This window comes from Podarcis liolepis (assembly GCF_965112155.1).
Source record: "Podarcis liolepis genome assembly, chromosome: 7".
Lineage (NCBI taxonomy): Eukaryota > Metazoa > Chordata > Lepidosauria > Squamata > Lacertidae > Podarcis > Podarcis liolepis.
The window spans coordinates 19,744,089-19,771,745 of NC_139561.1; the positions used below are offsets into that span (position 1 = coordinate 19,744,089).

Genomic DNA, 27,657 nt, shown 5'->3' on the forward strand with positions numbered 1-27,657 from the left:
ACAGTTAGGATTTATGTTTGTTTGTTTGTTTATAAATTTGGAAAATCAATAAAAAAATTGGGGGGGGGGAGATGCAAAAGCAAGTTGCTAGTCCATGTGAAGTTGGCAGCTGAAGTCTCAGACGTCAAAGGTGGGGGTTGAATGGGGTTTACAGTAGTTGGGGGTTTCCAGGAGCTCTCCTGCCTTGCATAGCTCCTTATCCTTCCCATAACTATTAAAAATAGACCAAATTGCCCACCAAAAGGCCTTACTGCAATTCAACAGCTCCTCTCCTGCTTGTTTGATGCTACTGTACATGTATTGGCTCCCTCTACCTCTCCTACCCCTTTTCCCTGTCTTTTCAGGAAAGGGGCCTTGGTAATAAATAACATTATGTCCATATTCTCTGCTGGCTTCATGGGATGTTCTGCTGTGATACATGCCTATGAATACACCATATTTTCACGCTTGGTCACTGGAATGTGCTCAGGTGAGAGAGGGCCCTGGGCTTAGTGCTTTTAGTAAAGCCACTTAAATAATGCAAGGGGCATTATCAGGGTTCAGTTCCAGCCAGGCAGGAAGCACTGGAGGAGGGTTTAAAGCTAGGGTGGTGAAGGGTGTGCCCTGGGGGGAGGCGTGCATCTTGGGGAGAGTCCTCAAGGCCAGATAGAGAGGCTTGGGGTGCTGCATTTGGTCCCCAGCCCAAAGATTCCTTGCCCCCGACATCAAATATTTATTGATTATTGGAATGTCTATTTCCCCCGCCCCCCAAAGTAGCAATTTAAATGCCTGTTACATCATGGGCCAATCTCCACTACCCAACATGCAGGGGCACAGAATGCCACTCTTTGAAATTCCACCCAATGCTGGGGTGAACATCAATTGGCCACCTCCACCCAGCGGGAGAACCTCCTATGTTCCTTGAAAATGTTGCTGTGTCCCATCCATGCTGTTAATCGTCCCTTTGTCTACCATCTAACCAGGCATGTTCTCCTGCATCGTCCCACTATACCTTGGAGAGATATCCCCTAGAAACATGAGGGGGTCCATTATGACGGTCCCCATGATCTTTGTCACCATTGGCGTCATGGTCTCACAGATCCTTAGTCTTCAAGAGCTTCTCGGGACTGAGAAAGGTAACCTTGGCAGATCATCACAAGGGATGTTGGAGAGTTTCAGCAGAAACAGAAAAGGAAGCAGGACTTGCGGGTGCTGCTGGCCAGGATGGCGATGCTCAGCCTCCACAGTTCCAAATACCTGTTGCTGGAAGCCACAGGAGGGAATAGGGGTCTAATCCTGCTTGTGAGTTTCCCACAGGAATCTGGCTGGCCACTGTGAGATGAGGATGCTAGACTAGATGGGCCATTGGCCTGATCCAGCAGAGGTCTTCTTATAATCTTATGTTTATGTGATGATGATGAGGATCAGGGGAGCCAACTTGGGTCCCAGATTATGGGTGCCCAGTGTGCTTGAAGCCATGATGTCAGGTTGTAATGGGATGTCATGATGTCACGCCCGCCCCCTGGCCTCAGAACGTGATTTGTGGTGGTACCAGAAGTCAGGTTCCAAGACCTTGCAACACCTTGGAAAGCCCCCCAATTTCTGTTGCCACTGGAAGTTGGGTTCCAAGGTCTCAGAAGTTCTCAGAAAGCATCTCTGAGGCCTTGGAGATGCTGTCTGAGGCCTTGCAAGACCTCAGAAGTTGTGGGGGAAGGCCCTGCGGTGTGGGTGCTGAGCACCCACAACAATTTTTTTGTGGGTACTCAGGCATCCAGAGCCCCCCATACGTGGCGCACCTGATGATGATAATTTTATTATTTATATACCACCCATCTGACTGGGTTACCCCAGCCACTCTGGGCAGCTCCCAACAAAATATTAAAAACACAATAAAACATCAATGATGTTTGCTTATCCATCCCATGACTGGAATGGAAATCAATCAATCTGGGAAACTTAATCATTGTTGCCGTGGCTTTCTATTTGCAAATGATACATCATGGATTATGGTCCATCCATGTCAAGCTGCTGGTTGTCCAGGAATATACAAAGAAAAGGGAATGTTTTTTACTGTCCTATTTTTATTCAGTATTTACAGAGAGAGGCTATAGAACCCAGCCTCTTGGATAATGGTGTTGTCCTGAGTGAATCTCCATCACCTGTCTCTCTCACTTCCTCATTCATCACTTCTGCGGGTGCCGCTATGTGCCCTCTGTCTTTGAGCTTTTTGCTCTCCTACTTACAAGGCTCACCCGGTTCTGGGAGAGGGTTGGTCTCTGTGTCTGTCAGCTGTTGCCCCATCTGCTGCTGCTTCCTCCTCATCCTCCTTCTCTCCCATTATTTCCCAACTTTCCCCCTCATCTGCCTCAAACCCCTGCTGTAAATCTAAACTCTCTTCCTCTTCTCTGGAAGGGTCAGGCTGGGGAGGCGGTCTCCACCATTCCTTCTCTGCCCAGTCCATTCCGCAATTTGCATCGAGTTATGCTACGACGAACAAAATGTAACAGCGTACTGGCAACATAATTTCCGTCATTAATTGCACAAATGCCGTGGGTTACATAATTCCCACACAGTGGACAGTGAGAGGGAAAATACTGTTTTTGGCAGAAAGCAAACTGCAGAGGAAAGGAAACAGTGCCGCTTGAGTTGGAAAGAGGGCGGAAAGGAAAGGGATGTCTTCTCTCGCCCCTAGTCGTAACTGCATCTTCTTGTACAGGTTGGCCGCTATTGCTGTGCTTCACTGGAATCCTGGCGGTGTTTCAAGTCATCATCTTGCCCAGCTTCCCCGAAAGCCCAAGGTTTCTCCTGATTCAGAGGAACGATGAGGTGAAAGCCAGGCAAGGTACAATCGCCTTGAGTGCACAGGAACATTACGGCATGGGGACCCTACATAGAGGCCTGTGGGAGTCTCCGGGCAAAGGCTGGCAGCTCCCGCTCTCCCATATGCAGCACTGGGAGCATCCTCAGACCTTCCCAGGAGACACAAGGGGGGCGAGGAAGATAGGAAGCTTCTCCCAGTCCCACCAAGAGATGCCGGGGACTGAAACTTTAACCTTTTGCACGCAAAGCTGTGGCCAGAGCTGGCCCAGCCATTGGGCAGGGTGAGGCCATTGCCTCAGGGAACAGAAGCCGCCCCCCCCCGTCAGTGCAATCTTGCTTGAAATCAGCGTTGGTGGCGCTTCTCTGTCGGTGGCGGAGGTGGCAGGGTACATGGAGGTGGCAGAGCAGGCAGGGGCAGCAGGAGCAGCAGGGCAGGGTGGCAACCCGTAGGAACATAGGAAGCTGCCTTATACTGAGTCTGACCATTGGCCCATCTGGCTCAGTAAGAAGAGGCATTGTCCACACTGATTGGCAGCAGCTCTCCAAGGTATAAGGCAGGGGTCCCGTCCCCCCCACCAATCCCTACCTGGAGATGCCAGGGATTGAACCTGGGACATACAAAGCTCTACCACTATTCTTCCGCAATGTTGTTTCTTCATCTCTTCCTGCCCTGGTGGCTCAGCATAGATCCTTTCCCCGCTCCCCTCCAGTCTTGCAGAGGCTGAGATGCCAGGATGACGTGGAGAGTGAGCTTGAGGAGCTCCACCAGGAGAACGTCTCAGTAAGGGTGGAGAAGGAGATGAATGGGATGAAGCTGCTGTGCAACCAAGCCATGCGTTGGCAATTCATCTCCGTGGTCATCCTCATGAGTGGCCAACAGCTCACAGGTGTCAATGCGGTAAGAGAGGCAGCTTCCCAGTTGGGTTAGAAGGCTGAGCGAGTGTTAATTTTCATCCAAACAAGCACTCATGCAGAGATGCAGCAGGGAACCTCCTTTTCTGCATGGTGATCCCAGCTCCCAGAAGACTCTAGTCCAGGTCTAAGGCACCTGTGGACTCCCAGTGGCTGCTGAACTACAGCTCCCATCATCTCTAGCTATTGGACAGGATTGCGGGGGCTGATGGGAGTTGCAGTTGTGCAACATCCTGAGGGCCGACGTTTCCCCATCCCTGGACTAAAGGCTCCTGGAAGCTGAGAACATCACCCAGGAAAAAAGAGGTTCCCTGCTGTGTCACTGTATGAGTGGCTGCTTTGGCTCAGAGAAAAGGCGAGCCATAGGTGGCTCAATAGAGTTGCATAAAATTATGCAAGGTGTGCAAAAAGTAGAGAGAAGTTTTTGTCCACCTCTCATCTACAGATGGAGGAGAAATTTGATTTGGCCTTCATTTCAGTGCGGACTTGCCTGAGTCATACTTTCTGAAGCAGTATCAGAAGCAAAAGACAGCCCTCCATCAAAATCGGCACTCCTTTGAATTTTGCAATGCAGTTCTCTGTCGTATTAACTAACATGTCCAAAGGTGCATACAGTAGGATTAAAGTGTGCATTAAGGTGCATCTACTGGAGAAAATAACAGAAAAATATGTATTATATTACATTGCCTTGCAGGTATGTGCATATTAGGGAAAACTGAATCCAAAAATATGTTTAACTGGGAGAAAAATGCACTAAAAGGCTGATGAATTTTTAGGAGGACTTAGCAGAAAATTTAAAAAGCATGCTGGTGAAGAATAAATGTGTAGAACTGGAACCCCAACTTGGAAAAATGAGAAACCGGGAGAAATCAAAATGGACAGATTCAGCCATCCCTAACCACAAGCGCTGGTGGGATTTTGACTCCAGCTCCCACAATCCTCCCTGCTTCTTGGGCCATGCTGGCTGGGGCTGATGGGAGCTGTAGTCTAGCAATATATGGAGGGCCACAGGTTCCACAACTGCTCTGGAGTTTGCAGAGCAGGCCTCCTCCTACACACATGGGTTAATGACATGTTGCAGAATAGAAACCCCGTATATATATCCCAGGATGCATTTCACTCGCTCCCACAAAATGCTGGCAGTCTGGGAGTTAAGAGCATCAGAAGATGAGAAGAGCCTACTGGATCTGGCCAATGGCCCACCCAGTCTAGCATCCTGTTCTCACAGCGGCCAACCAGATCCCTCTGGGAAACCCGCAAGCAGGTCCCATGCCCAAGAGCCCTCTCTTTTCTTATGGTTTTCTTGTGGTCCGCAGCACCTGGTAGCTAGCCATCATGGCAAGCAGCCATTGAAAGCCATGATTTTGTCCAATCTTCTGCCATCAGTGCCTCCGGTTGGAGGGCATTCCATAGTTGTGGTTTGCTTGCAGGTATTCTATTACTCAGAGAGAATCTATGCAACTTTGAGGTTCAAGAAGCAGGAAGCCCGGTATATCACTGTGTTGGCAAGTATTTTCATCGCAATCTCGCTGATGATCGTGGTAAGCCTCTCTCTCTCTCTCTCTCTCTCTCTCTCTCTCTCTCCCTTCCTCAAAGTTCCAATCTGTTTCAAACGGTGTTAAAATTGCGCTGTTGTCACTTGAAAGAATCCCTGGGGGAACCTTCTGCACATGCCCACACAGGACATGTGAAGATGCTCCAAGTGTCCCTATTTTCCAGGGACAGTCCTGGATTTACAGAAGCTGTCCTGGTTTTCCTTAGGACGTCCCTATTTTCATCAGAGAAATATTGGAGGGTAAAGTAAAGGTAACGAACCTCTGGACAGTTAAGCCCCATCAAAGGTGACTATGGGGTGCGGAGCTCATCTCGCTTTTCAGGCCCAGGGAGCCGGCGTTTGTCCCCGGGTCATGTGGCCAGCATGACTAAACAGCTTCTGGCGCAACGGGACACCGTGACGCAAACCAGAGCGCACAGAAACGCCCTTTACCTTCCCGTCGCAGCACTACCTATTTATCTACTTGCACTGGAGTGCTTTCAAGTTGCTAGGTTGGCAGGAGCTGGGACAGAGCAACAGGAGCTCACCCCGTCGTGTGGATTCGAACCGCCAATCTTCTGATCAACAAGCCCAAGAGGCTCAGTGGTTTAGACCACAGTGCCACCCGCGTTGGAGGGTATATGGAATTATGGGACCCCTGCGCCATCTAAAGGCAGCCCTGTGTATGGAAGTTACCTCTGTTGATTCCTGGTGGCCTCATTTTATTCTCTTTCTCATTTCTGCACACAAACTCTCTCTTTCTTCTCTGTTCTTATACCCTCTAGGTTTATACAGTAGACTCTGTGGGGCGAAGGATACTCCTCCTCACTGGATTAGCGATATGCAGCATCCTCTGCATTCTGTTAACCATGACCCTCGAACTTCAGGTTTGCTGCTCAAAACCTGGTGTGATTTAGAGTGTGTCACCCAGCAAGCGAAGGGCTGTAGCTCCATCACAGAGCACCTGCTTGGCATGCAGAAGGTCCCAGGTTCAGTCCACCGCAGCCTCTGAAACCCTGAAGAACCGTGATAGCCAGTGTGATGCAGTGGTTAAGAGCGGTAGACTCGTAATCTGGTGAATCGGGTTCGATTCCCCGCTCCTCCACATGCAGCTGCTGGGTGACCTTGGGCCAGTCACACTTCTCTGAAGTCTCTCAGCCTCACTCACCTCACAGAGTGTTTGTTGTGGGGGAGGAAGGGAAAGGAGAATGTTAGCCGCTTTGAGACTCCTTAGGGTAGTGATAAAGCGGGATATCCCACTCCAGTGTAGACCAGGGTTTCCCAAACTTGGATCTCCAACTGTTTTTGGTCTACAGTTCCCATCATCCCTTGACCACTGGTCCTGCTAGCTAGGGATGATGGGAGTTGTAGTCCAAAAAGAGCTGGAGACCCAACCCAAGTTTGGCAAAAACCTGGTGTGATCCAAACTGAGCCAGATGGAGCATTGGTCTCCTTCAGGATAAGGCAGCTGAAAATCCACTCAGATTTGGTGTCAGGTGGAAGAGCAGGAAGGAATGTTGTTGGCGGGTCTTTCCTGCAAAAATGTATCTGGCTCTTGCATTCCCAATGCATTCCCAGCCCTTGATGGTCTGCTGCAAGTGCCTTGGAACGTAACCCCCACATAAATGCCGAGTTGCCTGTATCTTAATCCAGAGGTGGGGTCACTCAGGCTGGGGAAGGGGCGCAAATGTGGCCCTTTGGGTCTCTTTGCCTGGCCCTCAGAATGCTCGCTAGGCCACACCCGCTCTCACCAGGCCACACCACTCTCTGGCTGTGCTTTAACCAGGAGGGTTTTTTTGCCTGTCTGGAACGTATCCTTGAACCCTGATCGTGCCTCTTGCTTGTCTCGATGGAGTTTAGAGAGATGTGTGAATGTGAGCGAAACCAGCTTACCGGGAAAGGGATATTCCAATGAAACATTTGGAAGTACCGGTACTTTCTGACACTAAGAGCTGCTCGATAGGAGAACAGATTTTCTCTCGGAAGGTGGTGGGCTCTCCTTTTGGGGAGGCTTTTAAATGTTGGATGGCCACCAGTCAAGGCTTCTTTAATTGTGATTCTTGCATTGCAAGGGGTTGAACTAAATGACCTGGGGAGGACCCGTCCAACTCTATAAGCCCTTGTCCACCCACTTTTGCCTCTGTCCCACCCGCCACTGAATTGTGGTTCGGAAGGCCCTCAGTCTGAGAAGTGCTCCTCCCTCCTGCTTTAATTTAAGGTGTGCCAGGCACTCTCATTCATACATGTCTGAAGAACGCTCAACTTTCTCCCACAGGAAACCATGCCATGGATGACATACGTCACTTCAGTCTTTTTCCTCATCTTGATCTTTGGGCACATCCTTGGGCCAGGTAAGGACTCAGGTGACCTAGAGAGTTCCTTCAAAGAGGCAAACAGGGCGGGACACTTGTTTTATTTCTGTTTAAGTGTTTTTTTTAAAAAAATATTTATTGAAAAAAAAGAGTACATAATTACAAGTGCACAGAGTAAGATTAGTCATAAAAAGAAGAAAAAATGGTACCCATGTAGAAAACAAAACTAATAATAATAATAATAATAATAATAATAATAATAATAATAATAATAATTCTATATATTACCAGTATGCCCTGTGACGTTTTAGAACTATATATCGTTCTAATAATGTTTAAAAGGTCAGTGTAGATCCAGCCAAGGTTTGAACTAGGCACGCGAGAGCTCTTTAACTGCACCAGTTCCTTTCGAATCGCTATGGATGAATGAGCAAGTCCATGAAAAACAGCCTCGAATCCTTTCTTCCCCGCCCAGGTCCCATACCCAACGTGATCATCCTGGAGCTGTTCCTCCAGCCATCCCGCTCCATAGCCTTCGTGCTCGGGGGCTTTGTGCACTGGTTCCTGCACTTCATTATGGGGATGATATTCATTCAGATAGAGGTGAGTTGTTTGGAAGAGAAGAGGGGGTGGTCTGAACTGGTTCGGGAGCACAGGAAGACGCCTTCCACTGAGTCAGACCATTGGTCCATCTAACTCACCCAGGTGAGGAGCTTTTGGCCTTCCAGGTGTTGCTGAAGCTCTTCCCTTGTAGGCTCGTCAAACCAGAGTCTGCACATCTTCCAGAAACTACAAATGATGTTGAATATTTTTAATGAAACTACCTGGAGGTGGACATAAGATTTCTTACCTATATATTGCATTTATATCCCACCTATCCTCCCAGAAGCTCCAGGCGGCTTGCCTGGGTCTTCCCTGCACCTTTCCATTTCATCCTCACAAAAACCCTGCAAGGTACTTAGGCTGAGGGTTCATGACTGGCCTGAAGTCGCCCAGTGAGCCCCATGGAGCAGTGGAGATTTAAACCCTGGTCTCTCCCAGCTCCTGGTTCAACACTATAACCACTCCACCCCACTGGCTGTGTACCAGGGGTGGGGAAATACTGGCCCGCAAGATGTTGCTGAAATAAGTCCTACTCCAGGGAGAGCTGCCAAAATTAATGGACTTTAGTAGTTAGCCATGTCCATTCACCTCAATGGGTCTACTTTGAGTAGGACTATCTGTATATTTTTTTGTTGCTGGCATCTCGGGAGACAAATGGAGTGGGGGTGAAGTCAAACCGCTGCATTAGTAGCACCAAAGTGACCTCTCTGGGGTGTAAGCCTGGGTAGAGTGTATGGAGCTCCTGAGCTGCCAAGAAGTCAAGACACTTGACATCATCAGCCACGATGATGTAGTCCAAAGGAAAGCAAAGTAATACGCCGGGCACCAGCTTGGCTGCAGGAGTTGCCAGAAGGAGGCATACAAGGCACCACCCAACCATCTTAGGGACTCCACTTTTGATTTGTGTAGGGTTTTCTCCTTAGCCTTTTCTTCTCCTGAAGATATCCCACAAGGCTGCAGAGGCTTAGGACAGGGGTCAGCAACCTTTTTCAGCCGTGGGTTGGTCCACCATCCCTCAGACCTTGTGAGGGGCCGGACTATATATATATATATATATATTTTGGGGGGGATGAACAAATTCCTATGCCCCACAAATGACCCAGAGATGCATTTTAAATAAAAGCACACATTCTACTCATGTAAAAACACCAGGCGGGCCCCACATATAAACCAGAGATGCATTTTAAATAAAAGGACACATTCTACTCATTTAAAACGTGCTGATTCCTGGACCGCCCGTGGGCCGGATTGAGAAGGCGATTGGGCTGGATCTGGCCCCCGGGCCTTAGGTTGCCTACCCCTGGTTTAGGATAACAGTTTTCCTTCTCCTAGATGGGTTGCCTTCCCAGGTTGATGAGTCCTATCCGCTCCTCACCGGAAGTTGGACTCAGGGGGCTTTCCAAGGTCTCGGAACCTGATTACCACCGCAAATCAGTTTCCGAGGCCGGGGAGCGAGGCTGCATGACGTCATGAGGTCACGTTACGACCTGACATCATGACTTCATGCACGCTGGGCACCCATAATCAGGAGCCCAAGTTGGTCCCCCTGATTATCATCATCATAATCATCATCATCACCACGTAAACATAAGATTATAAGAAGACCTCTGTTGGATCAGGCCAATGGCCCATCTAGTCTAGCACCCTCATCTCACAGTGGCCAACCAGATGCCTGTTATATATTGTGGCTATGCCCATCTCCCTTCCCACCCCCACCCCTCTCATTTTCTTACTTCAACATTCCTTTCTAGACACGGATTGGTTCCTACACCTTCCTCCTCTTCTGGCCTCTCTGCATGTTCAGCTTCATTTACATCTTCAAGGTGATCCCAGAAACCAACGGCAAGACCTTTCTGGAAAACAAGAAGTACATGTCGTCAATGGCCAAGAAGGTGAAGGTCCAGGTTCAGTCCCAAATCCGGCGGACGTCACAGGTACCGTATTTTTCGTCCCATAGGACGCTCCGTCCCATAGGACGCACCTAGTTTTTTTTTGGGGGGGGGGGAAATAAAGGGAATTTTCCCCCTTTATTTACCCCCCAAAAGCAGGTCGGGGAAACCGAACCAGGTCGAGGAACAGCGGGATGGCGGTGCTGCACCTCCCTGCTGTCCCCCGAGCTTGTGGGGCTGGCCGATGTCTGCCCAGCGCGAGGGGTGCTCTGCTTCAGGGCGCCCTGCCCGCCGGGCGGCAGGCTGCTATCCGCAGCGTGGGGAGCCCTGTGGGGAACTCCTGCAGGGCTCACCACGCTGCGGATGTGTTCCCGAAGCGCCGGGCGCTCTACTTTCAGGGCGCTCGGCGCTCCGGGAAACAGGCTGCTATCCGCAGCCTAGACATCCCTGCAGGACCTCCCGCAGGGCTGCCTAGGCTGTGGATGTGTTCCTGAAGCCTGGAGAGCAAGAGGGGTCGGTGCGCACCAACCCCTCTCGCTCTCCAGGCTTCAGAGTGGTTGAGGAAACCCAGCCAGATGGATGAGGTATAAATAAATTATTATTATTATTATTATTATTATTATTATTATTATTATTATTACTATTATTACTACTACAGGACAAGGACAGAAGGCGGTCAACACGCCACAGCGTCAGAAGCGACAGCGTCAGGAGGGAGGATAGCATCAGACCTGATAGCGGCAGACGGGAAAGTGGCGGCAGACGGGAAAGTGGCGGCAGACGGGAAAGTGGCGGCAGACGGGATAGCAGCGCCAAACGGGATAGTGGCTCCAAACGGGGTAGCAGCGCCAAACGGGATAGCAGCGCCAAACGGGATAGCATGAAACGCAAAGAAAGCCTCAAAAGAAAACAAAGACCGTCCGTCGTTTCTTAATGCTACCTGCCCTTCGCTGGTATACGAATGACGGTTGCTTCTCTTCCTATCCAAAGCCTACTCTTTTTCTGTTCAGACTTTTCTACTCTCCTACCATGAATTACTGCTATTATTATACTAATTGGAGAGTCAATTATATATCTATAAATAAAATCACATTAGGGTAACAAAGAAAAGACAATCATTCGCAAACACCACAGTGCAATACTTTATACAGCAGTCCCTCACTATATTCAGGGTTTGGTTCCAAGGGTTTCATGTACACATGAAAATCCAAGCGAATCCTTGGAGCTGCGCCACTCCTCCAGCAAGGCAGAGATCTTAAAAGGTCATTTTGCACCAGGTCCACTCAGGATTACCTGGCACAAAAAGAGCTTTTAAGCTCTCTGACTTCCTTGCGGGGTAAGGCCCTCTCAGTACGCTGGCTCTGGAAGGCTACGAATGCTCGCATGAGACCACGCGGGGAACTCGCATTGCTCCTCAAGATCTCGTGAGAACATCCCAGAGCTTTCCAGAGTCAGTGTGCCCAGTGGGTCTTGACCAGCAAGCTTAAAAGCACTTTTCACACCGGGTGGCCCCCAACCAACCTGGCACAAACAGAGCTTTTAAACTCTTCACCCTGCTTGGGACTTGACTTGTGCAATTTCAGCCTCCCAGGATTGAACTCACATGCAAAATGAGCAGTTACTCTTTTCCATATCTACTTCTCCTACAGTTCTATTGTTCTATCTCATTCAAGGATTAAAAGGTATTAAAGAACAATTATAAGGTATATTATCGCACACCGAGTATTGCTCATTGCCTTTTTGTTCTAAGTCAGTGTCAGGTTCCCATCCCAAAACACGACGTCTCTTACTTGAGATAAAAAAATTCCTTCCAGTAGCACCTTAAAGACCAACTAAGTTAGTTCTTGGTATGAGCTTTCGTGTGCATGCACACTTCTTCAGATACACTGAAACAGAAGTTGCCAGATCCTTCTATATAGTGAGAAGGTGGGGAGGGGTATTACTCAGAAGGGTGGTGGGAATGGGTGATTGGCAGATAGCTGAGATGAGCCTGTTGACGACTCTTAACGACTGCAATAGGTCTTACAGGAAAAGGCAAGGGGTGAGAAGATGAAAAATAGCTAGTCATGTATAATGAGATAAGAATCCAATGTCTCTGTTGAGACCAGGTCTCTCCATGGTTTTAAGTTTGGTAATGAGTTGCAATTCAGCAGCTTCTCTTTCCAGTCTATTTCTGAAACTCCTTTGTAGTAAAACAGCTACTTTGAGATCTTGTATAGAATGTCCTGGGACATTAAGGTGCTACTGGAAGGAATTTTTTTATTTTGACTATGGCAGACCAACACGGCTACCTATCTGTAACTCTTACTTGAGAGTAAAGGGGAGATCTTTATATAGGATAACAGCAGTATTGACTCAGCAGCCAAGCACTGGGTCTGGAAGTCAGGATTCTGAGGTAGTCAAGATCCCAAGGTGAGTGGGCATGGCAAGAGGTTCATAACCACACAGACACTACAAAGATGTCCCTACAGTTGATGTGCTCTTCCTGCCAAGCTCTTCAAGACAACGCAGTGTGAGCTCATGCACAAGACTCTCTTGCCCAATGCTCCGGGTGGGTGAGTCTGATCCCACCTACAAAGGTGTCCCCAGGCTCTTGAAGATTAGACAATCATTATTATTACCTGTGGGACGCGGGTGGCGCTGTGGGTTAAACCACAGAGCCTAGGATTTGCCGATCAGAAGGTCGATGGTTCAAATCCCCGCGGCGGGGCGAGCTCCCGTTGCTTGGTCCCTACTCCTGCCAACCTAGCAGTTCGAAAGCATGTCAAAGTGCAAGTAGATAAATAGGTACCACTCTGGTGGGAGGGTAAACGGTGTTTCCGTGCGCTGCTCTGGTTCTCCAGAAGCAGCTTAGTCATGCTGGCCACATGACCCGGAAGCTGACAAACGCCGGCTCCCTTGGCCTATAGAGCGAGATGAGCGCACAACCCCAGAGTCGGTCACGACTGGACCTAATGGTCAGGGGTCCCTTTACCCTTTACCTATTATTACCTTTATAGCCCACCTTTCCTCCAATGAGCCCAAGGTGGTGCACACAATTCTACCTCTCTTCACAACAACCCCATGAGGTAGGTCAGGCTGAGAGATGGTGACTGACCCAAGGCCAGCTAGCAAGCTTCATGGTCAGTTGGGGGTTTGAACCCACATCTCCCAAGTTCTAGTCCAGCACTCTAACCATTACACCACCCTGGCTCTCTGGTCATCAGTCTCCAACTCTGCCTCCACTCCTACCTGTTCAGCCCCTTCCCCTTGCTGGTCAAGAGGGGCAGGGGAGAGAGTCAGCAGTTCTGCCCCCCTCCCTTGTACCTGACACAGGGACCTTCCTCTGCCGTCCCTAGGTGCCAATCTTACAGCCCGCCACCTGCTCCTCCTTCTTCCTCCCATCTTGGGCTGCCAAACCAGGCCAGATTCCAGGGCCTGCCAAGGATATTTTGACACCTGAGGCAAACCACAAAATGGTGGGGGGGCACCTCCCAAAGGGCAAAAGGGGTGAGGGAAGATCTAATATCAGGAACAAGGAAGAAATAACAATCTGTATCAAAAGCAAGGGTGGGAAGAGACGAGCAGTGCCTCCTATTTGCCAAGATACCTCTGTAATAATAGTAATAATAATAATAATTTATTTATACCCCGCCCTTCCCGGTTCAAAAACTGGGCTTAGGGCAGCTAACAACAAATTTAAAACACTTAATTGTAAAAGCAGCATAAAATACAGCATAAAAACATGAATAACAATAAAATTCAAAATCCAGAAATCAATTTAGGGGAAATAAGCATTAGATAATCCCCAAGTCTAGCTGGCTGAATTGGTCCTACTTGGGCCAGCGAGGAGGCCAGGGGAGAATTAGCTGTGGGGTCTCAGAGTGGCTGATCTTCATAAAAGGGGAGGGAGAGGGAAGGGAAATAAAAGATCAGGCTGAATTCAAATTAAAGGCCAGGTGGAATAGCTCTGTCTTACAGGCCCAATGGAAGGAGGTTAAATCCTGAAGGGCCCTAGTCTCATGGGACAGAGCATTCCACCAGGTCGGAGCCATCACTGAAAAGGCCCTGGCCCTGGTGGAGGATAGCCTGACTTCCTTAGGGCCCGGGACCTCTAAACTATGGTTATTCATGGACCTTAGGTCCTCTGTGGGGCATACCAGGAGAGGCGGTCCCGTAAAGAGAGGTGGCATGGGGGGGGGTTGCTGGCTTCCAAGGAGCATGCTGGGGCTGTTGCTCTCACCATGGCAGGGGCAGCAGCCAATGCATTCGCTGGAGGCCGAATCTGCTGTCCCTATGAATGCTGCCTCCTAAGGCGGTCGCCTCAACTTGCCTCATGGTTGGGCCGGCCTTGCCAAATCCTTACAGGACTGAGGGGCCCACAACAGTAAGCTTTGTCATTTACACAATTTCCCAGTTCCCACCCACCCAATCTACTGTACAGTGGTACCTCGCAAGACGAATGCCTCGCAAGACAAAAAACTCGCTAGACGAAAGGTTTTTCCGTTTTCGATTTGCCTCGCAAGACGAATTTCACCTATGGGCTTGCTTCGCAAGACGAAAACGTCTCGCGACTTTGTTTCCTTTGTCTAAAAACAAAGACATGTTTTGTTTATAAAGTTAATTTATTTTCCCTTAAATTTTTGAACTGCTCTTTACAGTATGTGTGACTTTAAAGAGCAGTTAATAAACTGTTGTTGTACCAAATTTGGCTTTGTTTGGACTTTTTTTGACCATAGGAACGCATTAATTGATTTTCAATGCATTCCTATGGGATTTCGTGATTCGCAAGACGAAAAATTCGCTAGACGACAAAACTTGCGGAACGAATTAATTTCGTCTTGCGGGGCACCACTGTAGCTGGAAGATTTTTGTTTTTCCAGAATTGGGCCATGCATCGTCACTATCTTGCCCCAATCAGCACACAACTGAGCAGCTCTGTATTAGGGGCTCTTAGCTTCTTGTTTGCAATGTTTTGAGATTTCCTGTGACTGCATCCGGGAGAACTGCCTAAAAAAAACGTGTCTGTCGGGGGAAATTTGCCCCAAACCCCTGATGAATCTTTGTGAGGGCTTTAAAAACCAGAAACCGGTTTAATCCCCACAACAACCCTGTGAGGTAGGTTAGGCTGGTCCAAGGTCAAGAGCAGGGGATCCGAACCCTGGTCACCTATGTCCTAGTCCAACTTCCCAACCACTACGCCATGCTGGCTCTTTCAATGGGTCTACTCTCAGTAGGGCTTGGCTAGCGACAACCCAGTAATAACAATATTGCATGTGGCTGAGTTAAGGCCGCCTGGCGTGCTCACTGCTCAGCTGCTCAGCCACGATGGGATCCTGGTATACCTAATTCAATCACCTGGTCTTCCAACTGCCAACAGCTCCCCCAAATGGAATCTTTCAGCATCCTTCCTCTGATTGGCTCTTGCAATACTGCCTGCCCTTTGATGTCTTTCTTTCAAGAGAAAACAGGGCGGGGCTGATTTCACCCCTCTACTTCCAAGAACAGAAAGCTGCGGTAAGTTTCTGTGCCTTACATAGCTGTCAACCTTCCCTTTTTGGGCGGGAAATTCCCTTATTCCAGCGCCGTTTCCCGCTGCTTCCTGCTGTTATCCTGGATTGTTAGATATCCCGTAGACTGTCCCCGGGATAAGTGAGGCTGCTGATCCCTTATTTTCAAGGCTGCTGATCCCTTTTCAAAATTGAAAGTTGACAGCTATGGTGCCTTGAGGGGGTGGGTTGGCTCCCTACAGACAGACTTCACCGCTACCCTCTTCTGGGACTGTTGACCCAATGGATTACCTTGGAAGACAACTGCTTCAGTTTTCCCTCCATCGTTTCTGACTTGGTTTAAATCTGGGAGTAGGAAACTTGTTGCGCCCCCCCCCCCAGGTGTGGTTGGACCACGACTCCTACCCCTGCTTCCTGTTGGCCATGCTGGCTGGGCCTGATGGGAGTTGAAGTCCAAGAACAGATGGAGCCCATAGGCTCCCTATCCCTGCCTTAATCAGTTGTAATAAAAAGCCAGAACAGGCACTCATGCAGAGACTGAGCAGGAAGCCTCCTTGTCTGGGTGGTGCTCCCAGGAGTCTGCCTCTCTGTGTTCGTGATTTCTTTAAACATTCAGGAGACAAGTCACAGGCTTTCAGTATGTCCCTGCCATGAGCATTCACTACCACAAGACGTACCTCTAGCTTTTTAGACTTTTTTTGTTTCCCTGGGACTGAAAATATTCAGTGAAAAGTGAGCTATAAACACCACTATTAAGTAAGTAAGTAAATAGATTTTGCAGGAGGGTTTCCAGCACATAGCAGAAATTTAGGTTTGTGCAATTGAAGTGGATTAAAAGGCAATATCACCCCGGAGCAATAAACACATTTTTGAAAAGAAAAAAGGAACAGACTTTTTGCAGTTTGGAAAATGACGTGGAAATGCCTAGAAAAGTATAGAAGGAAGGAATGCCTGACAAGCAAATCAGGCTGAGTGCTGAGCTCACCATCATATAATCACCCTGCAAACAATGTGGTATAGTGGTTAGAGTGCCGGACTAAGACCCAGATGGCCAGGATTCAAATGCCTACTCGGCTGTGAAGCTCACTAGGTGACCTTGGGCTGGTCACTGTCCTCTCAGCCTAACCTGCCTCCCAGGGCTGCCATGGGGAGGTGGAGAAACATATATGTCACTTTGAGCTTCTTGGAGATAAAGGTGGGATGTAGACTGGATAACTTATTTAAAAAATAATAAGTGAGGAGGGTGGTGAAATTAAGTTTAAAAAGTTTGAAGAACTGCCAAGTATGTTAATAAACTGGTTGCAATATTATCATCTAAATGAATTGTTTAAAACAGATAAAAAGTTAGGTTTTGGGAACCAATCATTCCAGTTGGAGAGAGACCTGCTAGATATTAGTAATATTAAGGTAATTTCAGAAACGTATAAGATATGCAAACAAAAGATGAGCAAGTGAAATCTTCTATGATACACTGGGCAATGGATAGCGAAAATGTATAAATCTGAATCGAATATTTGCTGGAAGTGCAAAGAAAAAGAAGGTACCTTTTTCCATATGTAGTGGGAAATGATATACAATGAGCTGAAAAAAATGTTTAAGGTAACTTTTTATAAGAAACCAGAGGCTTTTCTTTTAGAGATTAGAGATACCTAAACAATATAAAAACTTGTTTATATATGTGACCACAGCTGCTCGTATGATATTTGTCCAAAGATGGAAAGAAGACAACGTCCCAACCAAAGAAGAATGGCAGCAAAAAACTATTGGAATATGTAGAAATGGCGAAACTCACCGGAAGAATAAGAAATCAATACGACAATGTCTTTGATTTAGAGTGGAAAACGTTTATTGAATATTTTATAAACTATTGCAAACAGATACAATCATTAGCAGGTTTAACGTAAAGACGTGCAGCGTGATAAAACTAATTTCGAATATATGGGTTAACTAATAATTAGGCTTAAACTGGGAGTTGCAATAAAGATACTATAAATATAAGAAATCGCAGAAAGGGAGGAGGGAGGCAGAAATGGGGTTTTGAAATTTGATGTAAAACTATATCTTTTTTGTTTGATGGAAACTGCAAAATGATACACACGCGCACACACACAAATATATATAGGAGAAAGGTGGTATATAAATGCAATTTAAAAAATCGATAAATCAAAGTGAACTCTCAGCAAAGACTGATGATACATTTAAAGGGGACTGTAGCTTGTAAAGGGTTCAGGGAACTGTAGGTCCATAAGGGGCAAACTATAATTCCCATTATCCTTTGGCGTAAGCCATAGGGTTTAAATGCGTGGTGTGTACATAGCCATAATCAAACCTCTGCAAAAACAAATCAGGAGGGATGCCCAATAAACAGGCTGTCAGGAGGAGCTGTCCATGGGCCATTTAGTCAGGCATGGGCAAACTCCGGCCCTCCAGATGTTTTGGAACTACAATTCCCATCATCCCTAGCTAACAGGACCAGTGATCAGGGATGATGGGAATTGTAGTCTCAAAACATCTGGAGGGCCGGAGTTTGCCTATGCCAGGTTTAGCTATTCTTATGTTCTTAAAGAAGTTGCAAGAGATAATAACTGCCTGACAAAATGTCCCTCTTCTTCCCCCCACAGCTGAGACTCAATTATGAAAACTACTGGAAGAAGCATTGATAGCAAGGCAGTGCCAGAAGCAAAGCCCATAGTCCGCAAATGGGTGAGTTTGGACATGGCCAACCCCCTGCAATGCAGGAATATGCAGCTGTCCCACATGGGGATTGAACTTGCAACCTTGGCATTATCCCCACCATGCTCTAACCGTCCAATTTGACCTAAGAGGCCATTTTAAAAATTCAACCCTCCCACATCAAACAAGTGACATCACACAACCAGAATACTGGGGAGCGTTCTGCTTTTGCACTCAGGTCCTGCTACGTTCTTTTATGAATGGTGCTGCCAGCTCCCAGAAGCCTTTAGTCCAGCAATAGGGGGATCTGTGGGCCTTCTAGATACTGCTGGACTGCAGCTCCCACTAGCCCTGACTACTGACCATGCTGGCTTGGGGCTGATGGGAAATGGAGTCCAGCAATACCTGGAGGGCCACAGGTTATATCACCTTGCACCATAAACACTCCTCCTATGAGCAGAACTCTGCCCACACTGCCTTAAGATCCAAGCCATTTGTCTTTCATTAACTATGTCCTATGCATTGATGGGGACACGGGTGGCGCTGTGGGTTAAACCGCAGAGCCTAGGGCTTGCCAATCAGAAGGTTGGTGGTTCGAATCCCCGTGACGGGGTGAGCTCCCGTTGCTCGGTCCCTGCTCCTGCCAACCTAGCAGTTCGAAAGCACGTCAAAGTGCAAGTAGATAAATAGGTACCACTCTGGCGGGAAAGTAAACTGTGTTTCCATGCGCTGCTCTGGTTCGCCAGAAGCGGCTTAGTCATGCTGGCCACATGACCCGGAAGCTGTATGCCGGCTCCCTCGGCCAATAAAGCGAGATGAGCACCGCAACCCCAGAGTCGGCCACAACTGGACCTAACGGTCAGGGGTCCTTTTACCTTATGCATTGATGAACGCTTTGCCTGACAGATGCTCTTATCTGCTGCTTTGATTTCCTGTAGGAGGTGACAAATTCGCTTCTCCGAACAGTGCTGGTCACCAGCTTGGGATCTATCCAATATGGCTACATCCTCTGGATGGTCTATTCCCCAGTGCTGGTAAGATGACCCTGCAGTACAGGCGGTTTCTTACAACAGGGGCTTCTGACTAAGCTTCTGGGAGTCAGCGAGTCATGGAACAGTAGAGTAGGAAGAGACCCCCAACGGTCATCCAGTTGAGCCCCCTGCGATCCAGGAATCACAGCTAAAGTCATCAGAGATATTTTCAGGTTGTATCTAGGGGTGGAGAGAAATCTGAAATAGTTTGTGTTTTAAGGGCACATCTACATAGAACACACATTCCAAAACAAGTTGCCAACTGGAACACCTGTCAAAATTCTTCTCAGAATTTTGTGGTGCAATGCTTCAGCTAGTGTACAGTGGTACCTCGGGTTACATACGCTTCAGGTTACAGACTCTGCTAACCCATAAATACAGTAGTACCTCGGGTTAAGAACTTTGCTTCAGGATGAGAACAGAAATCGTGCGGCGGTGGCACAGCAGCAGCAGGAGGAGGCCCCATTAGCTAAAGTGGTGCTTCAGGTTAAGAACAGTTTCAGGTTAAGAACGGACCTCCAGAACGAATTAAGTTCTTAACCTGAGGTACCACTGTGTACAAAAAATAAAATGTGTATATTAGTGCAGATAAATGCATATGTATTAGTTAAAATAAGATAGGCTTCTCACTAAGTTTTACTCAGCGTAGAGCCATAGCGGTCTCCTAACAACTCTCAGCATCCTTAACAAATAAATCATTTGGTGACGATGGAGCCTTGGTCTCTTGCAGCAAAAACTCAAGAGTCTAGTGGGACTTTAAAACAGGTGTGGAGGATCTTTCTTCAGCCAAGGCTCACATTCCCTTCTGAGCAACCATTGGTAGATGCCGTTGGTGGAAAAGGCTGGAGGAAGAACCGTTTACAGAAAGAAGAAAACAATGAAATGCTTAGGGTTTTATTTTACAAAGTTGAAATCAACTATTTAAAACCTTTTTAAAAAATTAAAATTAAAATCAACGGTAAGCCGAAAACCGGATTCAAACAGACACCAACGCTCTATGTGTCTGTGTAGGCTTTCTCAAAAGAAAACGTTTTTGCAGTCGCCGAAAAGAATACAGTGAAGGCGCCTGCTTGATATCAAGAGGCAGGGAGTTCCAAAGTGCAAATGCTGCCACTCTAATAGAGAGAAGTTCTACATATGAGTATTATGTGGCACCTGCAAGGGTGCCAGTTCCTTCTTGTTGTGGATACACTAACCCTGCCCATGATATGATTTCCTCTCTTAGCTCATGGAAGACATGGGTAATGCTGCGAAGAATCCAGGAGAGCAGCAGTATCTGCTCTTCATGCTAGGCCTTGCCATCAGTTTGTTCCCTATTGGAGGCCTTACTGGAGCACTCATCGCAGGAGTCATGGTGGATGAGTATGGAAGGTATATATAGATGACCTGGTGATTAGTGAACTTCCAGTCCTAACTTTGGACGTGGGGCAGGTGGGCAGGGGAGTGGGGCTTCTGCTGAGCCCTGTCTCCCCAGCTGAGGCTCGATTTAACTTCTGGCTGAGGAGGTTCACCCTGTAAAAAGGCATCCCACATTTTAACAAAAGATATTCAGCCAGCCGAAGTAATGCTATTGTTTGGGTGGCATTCGACAAAGCAGACCCATTCAAATGAATGAGCCAGCCTGAGCGAGCCCCCCCTGATTTCATTGGGTCATCTCTGAGCAAAACTCAGCCAATGACTGCCCTTAGATTTTAATCAGAAATGCAAGGAATCTTGCAAAAGACATATTGTCGTTGAGATGGCTGGTGTGGATCAGACACCGCATCAAAGGAAAGGAAAGAAGTATCCAGCCTCTGCTTAATGGTTTCCCTTGTTCTGTGGACTTTCTCCATGCTAATAGGGCTGCGTACATACCATGTATTCGAAGCACAAGGCTTTCCCCAAAGAAACCCGAAGACTGCAGTGCTACACTTCCTGGCACCCTTAACAAGCTACCATTCCCAGGATTCTTTGGATTACAGGAACCACTGTTTAGAAAGTGCCCAAGTTTTCATTTTGATTTTCCTATTCCCTCCATATCCCTTTTCCTTCCGTGACTTTTGTTGTTGTTGTGGGAGGGGTCTTTTTAGATTGTAAGCCTGCAGATAGGGACTGGCTGCCTTGCTTTGGTTTTACTAAGCCTCCCTGGGATCCCTTTTGGTATAAAATGAAGCTAAACATATGACCAGAATTAAATAAGTCTTGAAAATAAGTAGCCGGGTTGCCAGGTTATACGGCTTTATGATCCCAACTACGGTCATTCCCCTTCCCTCTCTGGTCCTCCACCCACCATGTCCTTGGAGGATTCTTCTGGGATGAACAAGTGACGCAGGTGTATCTTTGACTGAGATTTAACGCCGGCAAAGCCAGAAATCAGCCCGCTGAGACGCATGACCTCCCAAACTGCTCCTCCTGGCAGATCTTGCTTCCCCCAAAGGATGCGGGGAACTCTTCCAATCATTCCACATGTTCATTGGCCCAGTCATTCCCTTCCTTTCCCCACTCTTTCCAGGAAAGGTGCCTTGCTGATCAATTGCTTCTGCTCCATGGTGTCCTCTATGTTTATGGTTTGCGCCACGGTGGTGCAAGCCTTCCTGTTTACGATGCTTTCACGCTTCATCGTTGGAATAACCATAGGTGAGTTGGGCTACTTCCTGGATTTAGTGAGGGTGTGGGGTTAAGAGAAAATTCCCTGTTCTGAAATCTGAGTTGGGAAGGAACCAGTGCTTGCAATTCAAAGACATATCAAAAGAAGAACCTCCCCACCAACACCACCTCCATATACTGCTTTGGGGAGCCTCCAGCCCATGGGCCAAACCTGGCCCACCAGCAGGGATGTAGCTTAGAATAATGATAGCATAAATAAATATTTTTTAAAAGACCATTTAGAAAGAGCAATAGCACACAAAGCGGCCAGATTTGGATCCAAGACAGATACCAGCTGCTGAAATAGCAGGTGCCAAAAAGGCAATAGAGAAGGCGCCTGCCTGATACGCAGTGGGAGGGAGTTCCAGAGGCTACGTGCCACCAAACTAAAGGCCTGATTCTGGCCATCATGTGGAATGGACCTCCTGGTAGGATGGCATCTGCAGGATGCCCTCTCTTGCAGAACACAATGACTAGTTGGGTAAGTGGGAGATGTTTGTATGCTTCTATGGCTGTCACATGCCTACTGTGAATAATGCCTTGATTTATCCCCTAACCAGGCATCTTCTACATCGTGGTCCCATTGTACCTCATAGAGATCTCCCCACTGAACATGAGGGGAGCCATTGGCATGCTGCCACATTTCTTTCTAGCTGTAGGTGTCCTCCTGGCTCAGATACTCTCTTTTCCTGAAATGCTGGGGAACGAAGAAGGTAAATCAGAGAGGAGCACCTCTTAGCCCAAAGGTCAGGGTAGAATTGTAGAGATGGAAGGTATTGCCAGGGGTCATTTAGTCCAACATGCTGCAATGCTGGAAAGAGTCCCCAACAGATGACTCAACTCCCAACGAAGAAGAGCTCGCCACCTTCTGAGGGAGACAGTTCCACAACCCCTCCAGTTCCATGTGGTGCTCACAAGCACCAGTGATCCCCCACCAGTACCACCTATGGTGCCCACAAAAAGTCTTACATGTGCCCACTTGGATCCCAGGATCGGACAGCCAGCGACCCATCAGTTCTGAACAGAGGAGAAGTGCAGTGGTAGCTTGGTTCTCAAACTTAATCTATTCCGGAACTGCGTTCCAAAACCAAAGCGTTCCAAAACCAAGGCGTGCTTTCCCATAGAAAGTAATGCAAAACGAATTGATCCGTTCCAGACTTTTAAAAACAACTCCTAAAACAGCAATTTAACATGAATTTTACTAACGAGACCATTGATCCATAAAATGAAAGCAATAAACAATGTACTGCAGGCACACAATCAATCAGTAGCTGAACTGGGTTCCACACAGTCACAAAAACAAAAAAGGAGCCACAAAAACACAAAATAAATAGCAAAAACAAACAGACCTCAGTGTACCACTCAAAACGGAAGTGTGGCACTCAAACCAGTGTAACACTTAAAACAGAGGACATTCGGCTTCCGAAAAAAGTTCGCAAACTGGAACACTTACTTCCGGGTTTGCAGTGTTTACGTTCTAAGTTGTTTTGAGTACCAAGGCGTTTGAGAACCAAGGTACCATTGTACAGAGACCTTCTCTCTGTGAGCAAGCATAGCGATGGCTGATATAGGTGCCTCCCCCTGCCTGTTGATGTGGGGCACACCCATGGTTATGTCTCTTTTCTTTGCTTTCCCCCCCTTTTAAACGTGGCCACCATAACGCCATGCTTCCACAGCAGCCATTTCCCCACATCCCCACGGCAGCCATTTTGTATTATACCCCCATGGCAGCCATTTTGTGTCATGCCACACTTTCCCTCATGGCAGCCAATGGCTAGCACCGACGGCACTTCCCCAAAGGTGCCCACTGACCCAGGAAGGCCATTGATTCCCTCCCTTAGCGTTGGGCAATTCTGTTGTGCCATCTGAGCTGATACTTTTCAAGAGCCAGGGTGGCATGGTAGTTAGAGTGCTGGGCTAGGACCTGGGAGGCCGGGGTTCAAATCCTGGCTCAGACATTGGGCCATTCCCAGTCTCTCAGCCTAACCTCCCTCACAGGGTTGTTGTGAGGATAAGATGGGGAGGAAGAGAACCACGTACGCCACCTTGAACTCCTTCGAGGAAAGGTGGGGTGTAAATGTAATAAATAAAATTAATTGCTCCTTCTTGCGCAGATTGGCCAATACTGACAAGTGTCCCTGGAATACTGGCATTATTTCAGACCATTGTCGTTCCTTCCTTCCCCGAAAGCCCCAGGTATCTACTGATTCAGAAAAATGATGAAGAAAAGGCCATGCTAGGTAACCACATACATGAACCACTTACATATTGGAGGGTGAGGGATAATAACGTTCAAAGTCTTATTAGTGTTTACCGGAGGAGACAATCTGAGAATACAACTGATAGCGCCTAGTGCTTTTTCTGGATGAAACATGGTGTTGTATGTTTGGTGGGGTGAGTCTTGATGGCCTCTTAGGCAACACCCCAAATCTGTCATTCTTGGTTCTCAGAAAGAGAACAGCTGAAATCATTATACTGAATCATACCATTGGTCCATCTAGCTCAGTATTGCTTACACGGACTGGCAGCAGCACTCTGGGGTTTCAGGCAGGGATCTCACCTAACCCTTCCCAGCGAGCCTTTTCAGTGGTGGCTCCCCTCTTGTGGAGGGCTCCAGTTTCTTCTTTCGAGGTGACCTCAGTTGTGTTTGTGGGGTGTAATCCATTGGTGCAGTCAAATGCAACATTCCTTGTTTCCCTAGAGTGGGCACAGGCAGGGGACATCCAGTGTAACTTCCTGTTCCACTGGTCTGGAGCATCCTCCCCCTGCATGTGACCTGGGAGATGGGCGTGGCTCTGGCTGACTCCATAAAAGAGCCGAGTCATGCAGCTATTTTCTCATTCTTAATTACTTGCTTCACTTGCTCTCTTGCTGCCATGCTGCTCTCCTGCAGCCATTTTGTTCTCTTATTAATGTACCGTATTTTTCCGTCTATAAGACGCCCCCATGTATAAGACGCCCCCTATTTTGGGGGACTCTGATTTAAGAAAATTGGAAAGATTTATCCGTGTATAAGACGCCCCCAAATTTTGGACATTATTTTTAGGGAAGAAACCTAGTCTTATACACGGAAAAATACGGTAATTTTTGCTGTCTACTGTCACTCAGCCAGCTCTGAACAACAACAAGCAACATGTTGGCTAATAATATACTGACAATATTTTTTATAACACTATAAACAGAAGACATATAATATGTGCATGGAGTCACAAACTAATAAGAATTGGATAAATGTTCCATAACCAGGAATGGTAGGATTGGTAAGTCACTGTCAAGGATCACTGAAATAGAGGCAGAATGCCTTTCCACAGTCAATATCCTATCCAAAATATAGATGGAAGTGAGTTGGAGCATGGTGGTGCTACGGGCACAACACTACAAACGTGAGGTGATGGGTGCGCCAAATGTCACAATAGGGTGCAGCAGACAGAACAGTTCTTTCAGGATAATGAACTGTTTCAATGATGGATCTTCACCAGCAAATTAATAATCCCCAAAGGTACATCAAATGGCCATGGATCAGCTATCACTCAAAAGTAAGCTCTCAGCCAGCAGCACATGAGTTCAGTCTTCATATGAGATGAACTCACAGTTTGTTGTGTAACCGCCTTTCTGGGATCAAATTGTGAACTGAAATGTGAGTAAACTTTTTGTTACTTTCCTCAGAAAGACTCTTGTGTCTTTATTCTTTTAAGCGGGAATAAACTTAACTAAGAGACTCAAAAGAATCTGCAAACTAGCTTTCAGCTATATTGAGGGGAATTTGCTCTGCTACACCACTTCACTAGCCTGAGTGAAGGAAGGATAATACTTATTCAATATATCCTTTCCTACTATCTTTAACATTCCCACAGTGTTTTCTGTGAAGCTCCATTGAATGTAGCAGAACACCCATCAATCGATTGATTGATTGATTGATTGATTGACAGGTAATAGAACTAGAACACCATTCTCTTGAAACGGAAGCAGCTTATGTTTGCAGTGCTCCCAAACGCTTAGCTCTGGCGCATGCAGAACAGCTCCTCCTTGGTGTCTTTCTCCAGAGTGACCCTAGGAGCCAGTCCTCAGTGGCCAACTCACCTGTCTTCACTTAGATTGGCTCCAAGCATCACAACGGGTGAGGCGGAACATCTTCTCAGTGGCCAAAAAGCTGGCTGGGTGTCTCTGGGATGCTGGAGACCGGGAACCCACTGCAGAATTTGTAACTGGTCTTTGCCCCCCCCCCCTCCACTACACCTCTTGTGTTTGGTACTGCAAGAAACTCTCCCCACCAGCCTCCGTGCCCTGCTATTCAAAGGCTTTTCCATTGCTGCTTCTTTCCAGCCTTGCAGAAGCTGAGGCACAATGAGGACGTGCAGGAGGAGATAGAAGAACTGCAGCAGGAGAAGATGGCTGAGAAGACGGAGAAGAGCATGAACTCACTTAAGCTGCTGTGCTTCCCAAGCCTGCGGTGGCAAGTCATCTCAGTCATTATCTTGATGTGTGGCCAACAGCTCTCTGGAGTCAACGCAGTAAGGAAGGCAATATCCACAAGCGGTTAGAACAAGGGAGGGGAAGTGGGACCTTTGGTCATCCAGGTGTGGCTGGACTACAGCTCCCATCAACCCCAGCAAGGACGGCCAATGGCTGCGGGTGTTGAGAGTTGGCGTTCCAGGGCACTTCCAATGAAGCTGAGCGTTGGAAGATTCAGGACGGAGGAAAGGAAGGACTTCTTCATAGTTAAACTATGGAACTATGGCCCCACACAGGAGGCCGCGATGGCCACCAGCTCGGGCAGCTTTAAAAGAGGATTGGGCAAATTCGTGGCACAGGCAGCACTGCATTTAGGGTCACAAGCAGTATGGGCGGAGCTTGTTTTGCATCCAAGCTCCGTCAGCCTTTTGGGGGCCCAGTGGCCATGTTTGGAATGTTGAGGGGAGTGCCGTGGGCACCAGTCACAAAATGGCTGCTGGGCGGGGAGGAGACATGAAACAAAATGGCTGCCACATCCAAAAGAGCAGAAAAGGGGGCATCACCCCCAGATGGTGTGTGGATGCTGTTACAACAGCTGCCCCACCAACGGAGGCGGGGAGGAAGGCACCTACATCAGCAACTCTCTCCGAGACAGAAGCTCTTTGATGCTTGTGCTTGGCTTGTGGGTTTCCTGTAGGCATCTGGGTGGCCACTGGGGAACAGGGGTGTTTTTATGAGCACAGAGAGCAAACAATCTCAAGCAGATTGTAAATTTCTGAGAAGATATTTACCAAGAGCGTTCACAGGCACCACAAGGGGTACTGGTAGGTACACCCACCCCTTGTGGGCATGACTGCAGTGACCTTTGATTCCCATATAGCCAGAGATTCAGAGCATTGCCTGCCTATGTTTGTTGGCAACTGCAAACAGTTCTTGTCTGTGCAGAAGGAATGTGAAGAGCTGGATTTAAGGCTGGAAAAGAAACAAAAACGGACCAATTTTCCCATCCCTAGTTTGGAGTTGGAGAGAAAGGATCTTAGGCTTCATTTTGTAGACAGTGCCTCCAAACCCTGAGTCAGCCACAGGACCATCGCCCAGTAAGCTAAAAGTCTCAGTTGTTTTGGTCTCATTTCAGGTATACTTTTATACAGAGAGAATCTACCTGTCTACAGGAACTGACCTAAATAATATCCCATACATCCGTTTAGCATCAAGCGTTGCCATCATCATTTCAGTCTTTGTCGGGGTAAGCTTGCCTTACTTTCGCCTTTTTTTCTGCCCCTTAAAGTCTCAAAGCTCAGTCTGCGCCAAAGGATGTTCCTGCGCTGCAAACTTTAG

The 27,657-nt window shown here is 47.7% G+C and overlaps 2 protein-coding genes across 2 annotated transcripts in view; one reads left to right on the forward strand and one right to left on the reverse strand.

Moving 5' to 3' along the window:
- The window catches only part of H6PD (hexose-6-phosphate dehydrogenase/glucose 1-dehydrogenase), a 217,144-nt gene that overhangs the window by 156,158 nt on the left and 33,329 nt on the right, over window positions 1-27,657 (reverse strand). The gene's annotated exons all lie outside the window — the stretch shown is intronic.
- The window catches only part of LOC310711085 (uncharacterized protein), a 41,417-nt gene that overhangs the window by 7,263 nt on the left and 6,497 nt on the right, over window positions 1-27,657 (forward strand). The window contains exons 5-22 of the mRNA XM_083512558.1: window positions 345-469; window positions 963-1,115; window positions 2,696-2,821; window positions 3,510-3,697; window positions 5,142-5,252; window positions 6,031-6,132; window positions 7,521-7,596; window positions 8,033-8,160; window positions 9,912-10,094; window positions 10,708-10,980; window positions 18,164-18,241; window positions 19,150-19,245; window positions 20,468-20,613; window positions 21,734-21,858; window positions 22,428-22,580; window positions 23,982-24,107; window positions 26,191-26,378; window positions 27,455-27,565. Of these exons, the coding sequence (XP_083368684.1) occupies window positions 345-469; window positions 963-1,115; window positions 2,696-2,821; window positions 3,510-3,697; window positions 5,142-5,252; window positions 6,031-6,132; window positions 7,521-7,596; window positions 8,033-8,160; window positions 9,912-10,094; window positions 10,708-10,980; window positions 18,164-18,241; window positions 19,150-19,245; window positions 20,468-20,613; window positions 21,734-21,858; window positions 22,428-22,580; window positions 23,982-24,107; window positions 26,191-26,378; window positions 27,455-27,565 (2,488 nt within the window). The remainder of the gene's footprint in view (window positions 1-344; window positions 470-962; window positions 1,116-2,695; window positions 2,822-3,509; window positions 3,698-5,141; window positions 5,253-6,030; window positions 6,133-7,520; window positions 7,597-8,032; window positions 8,161-9,911; window positions 10,095-10,707; window positions 10,981-18,163; window positions 18,242-19,149; window positions 19,246-20,467; window positions 20,614-21,733; window positions 21,859-22,427; window positions 22,581-23,981; window positions 24,108-26,190; window positions 26,379-27,454; window positions 27,566-27,657) is intronic.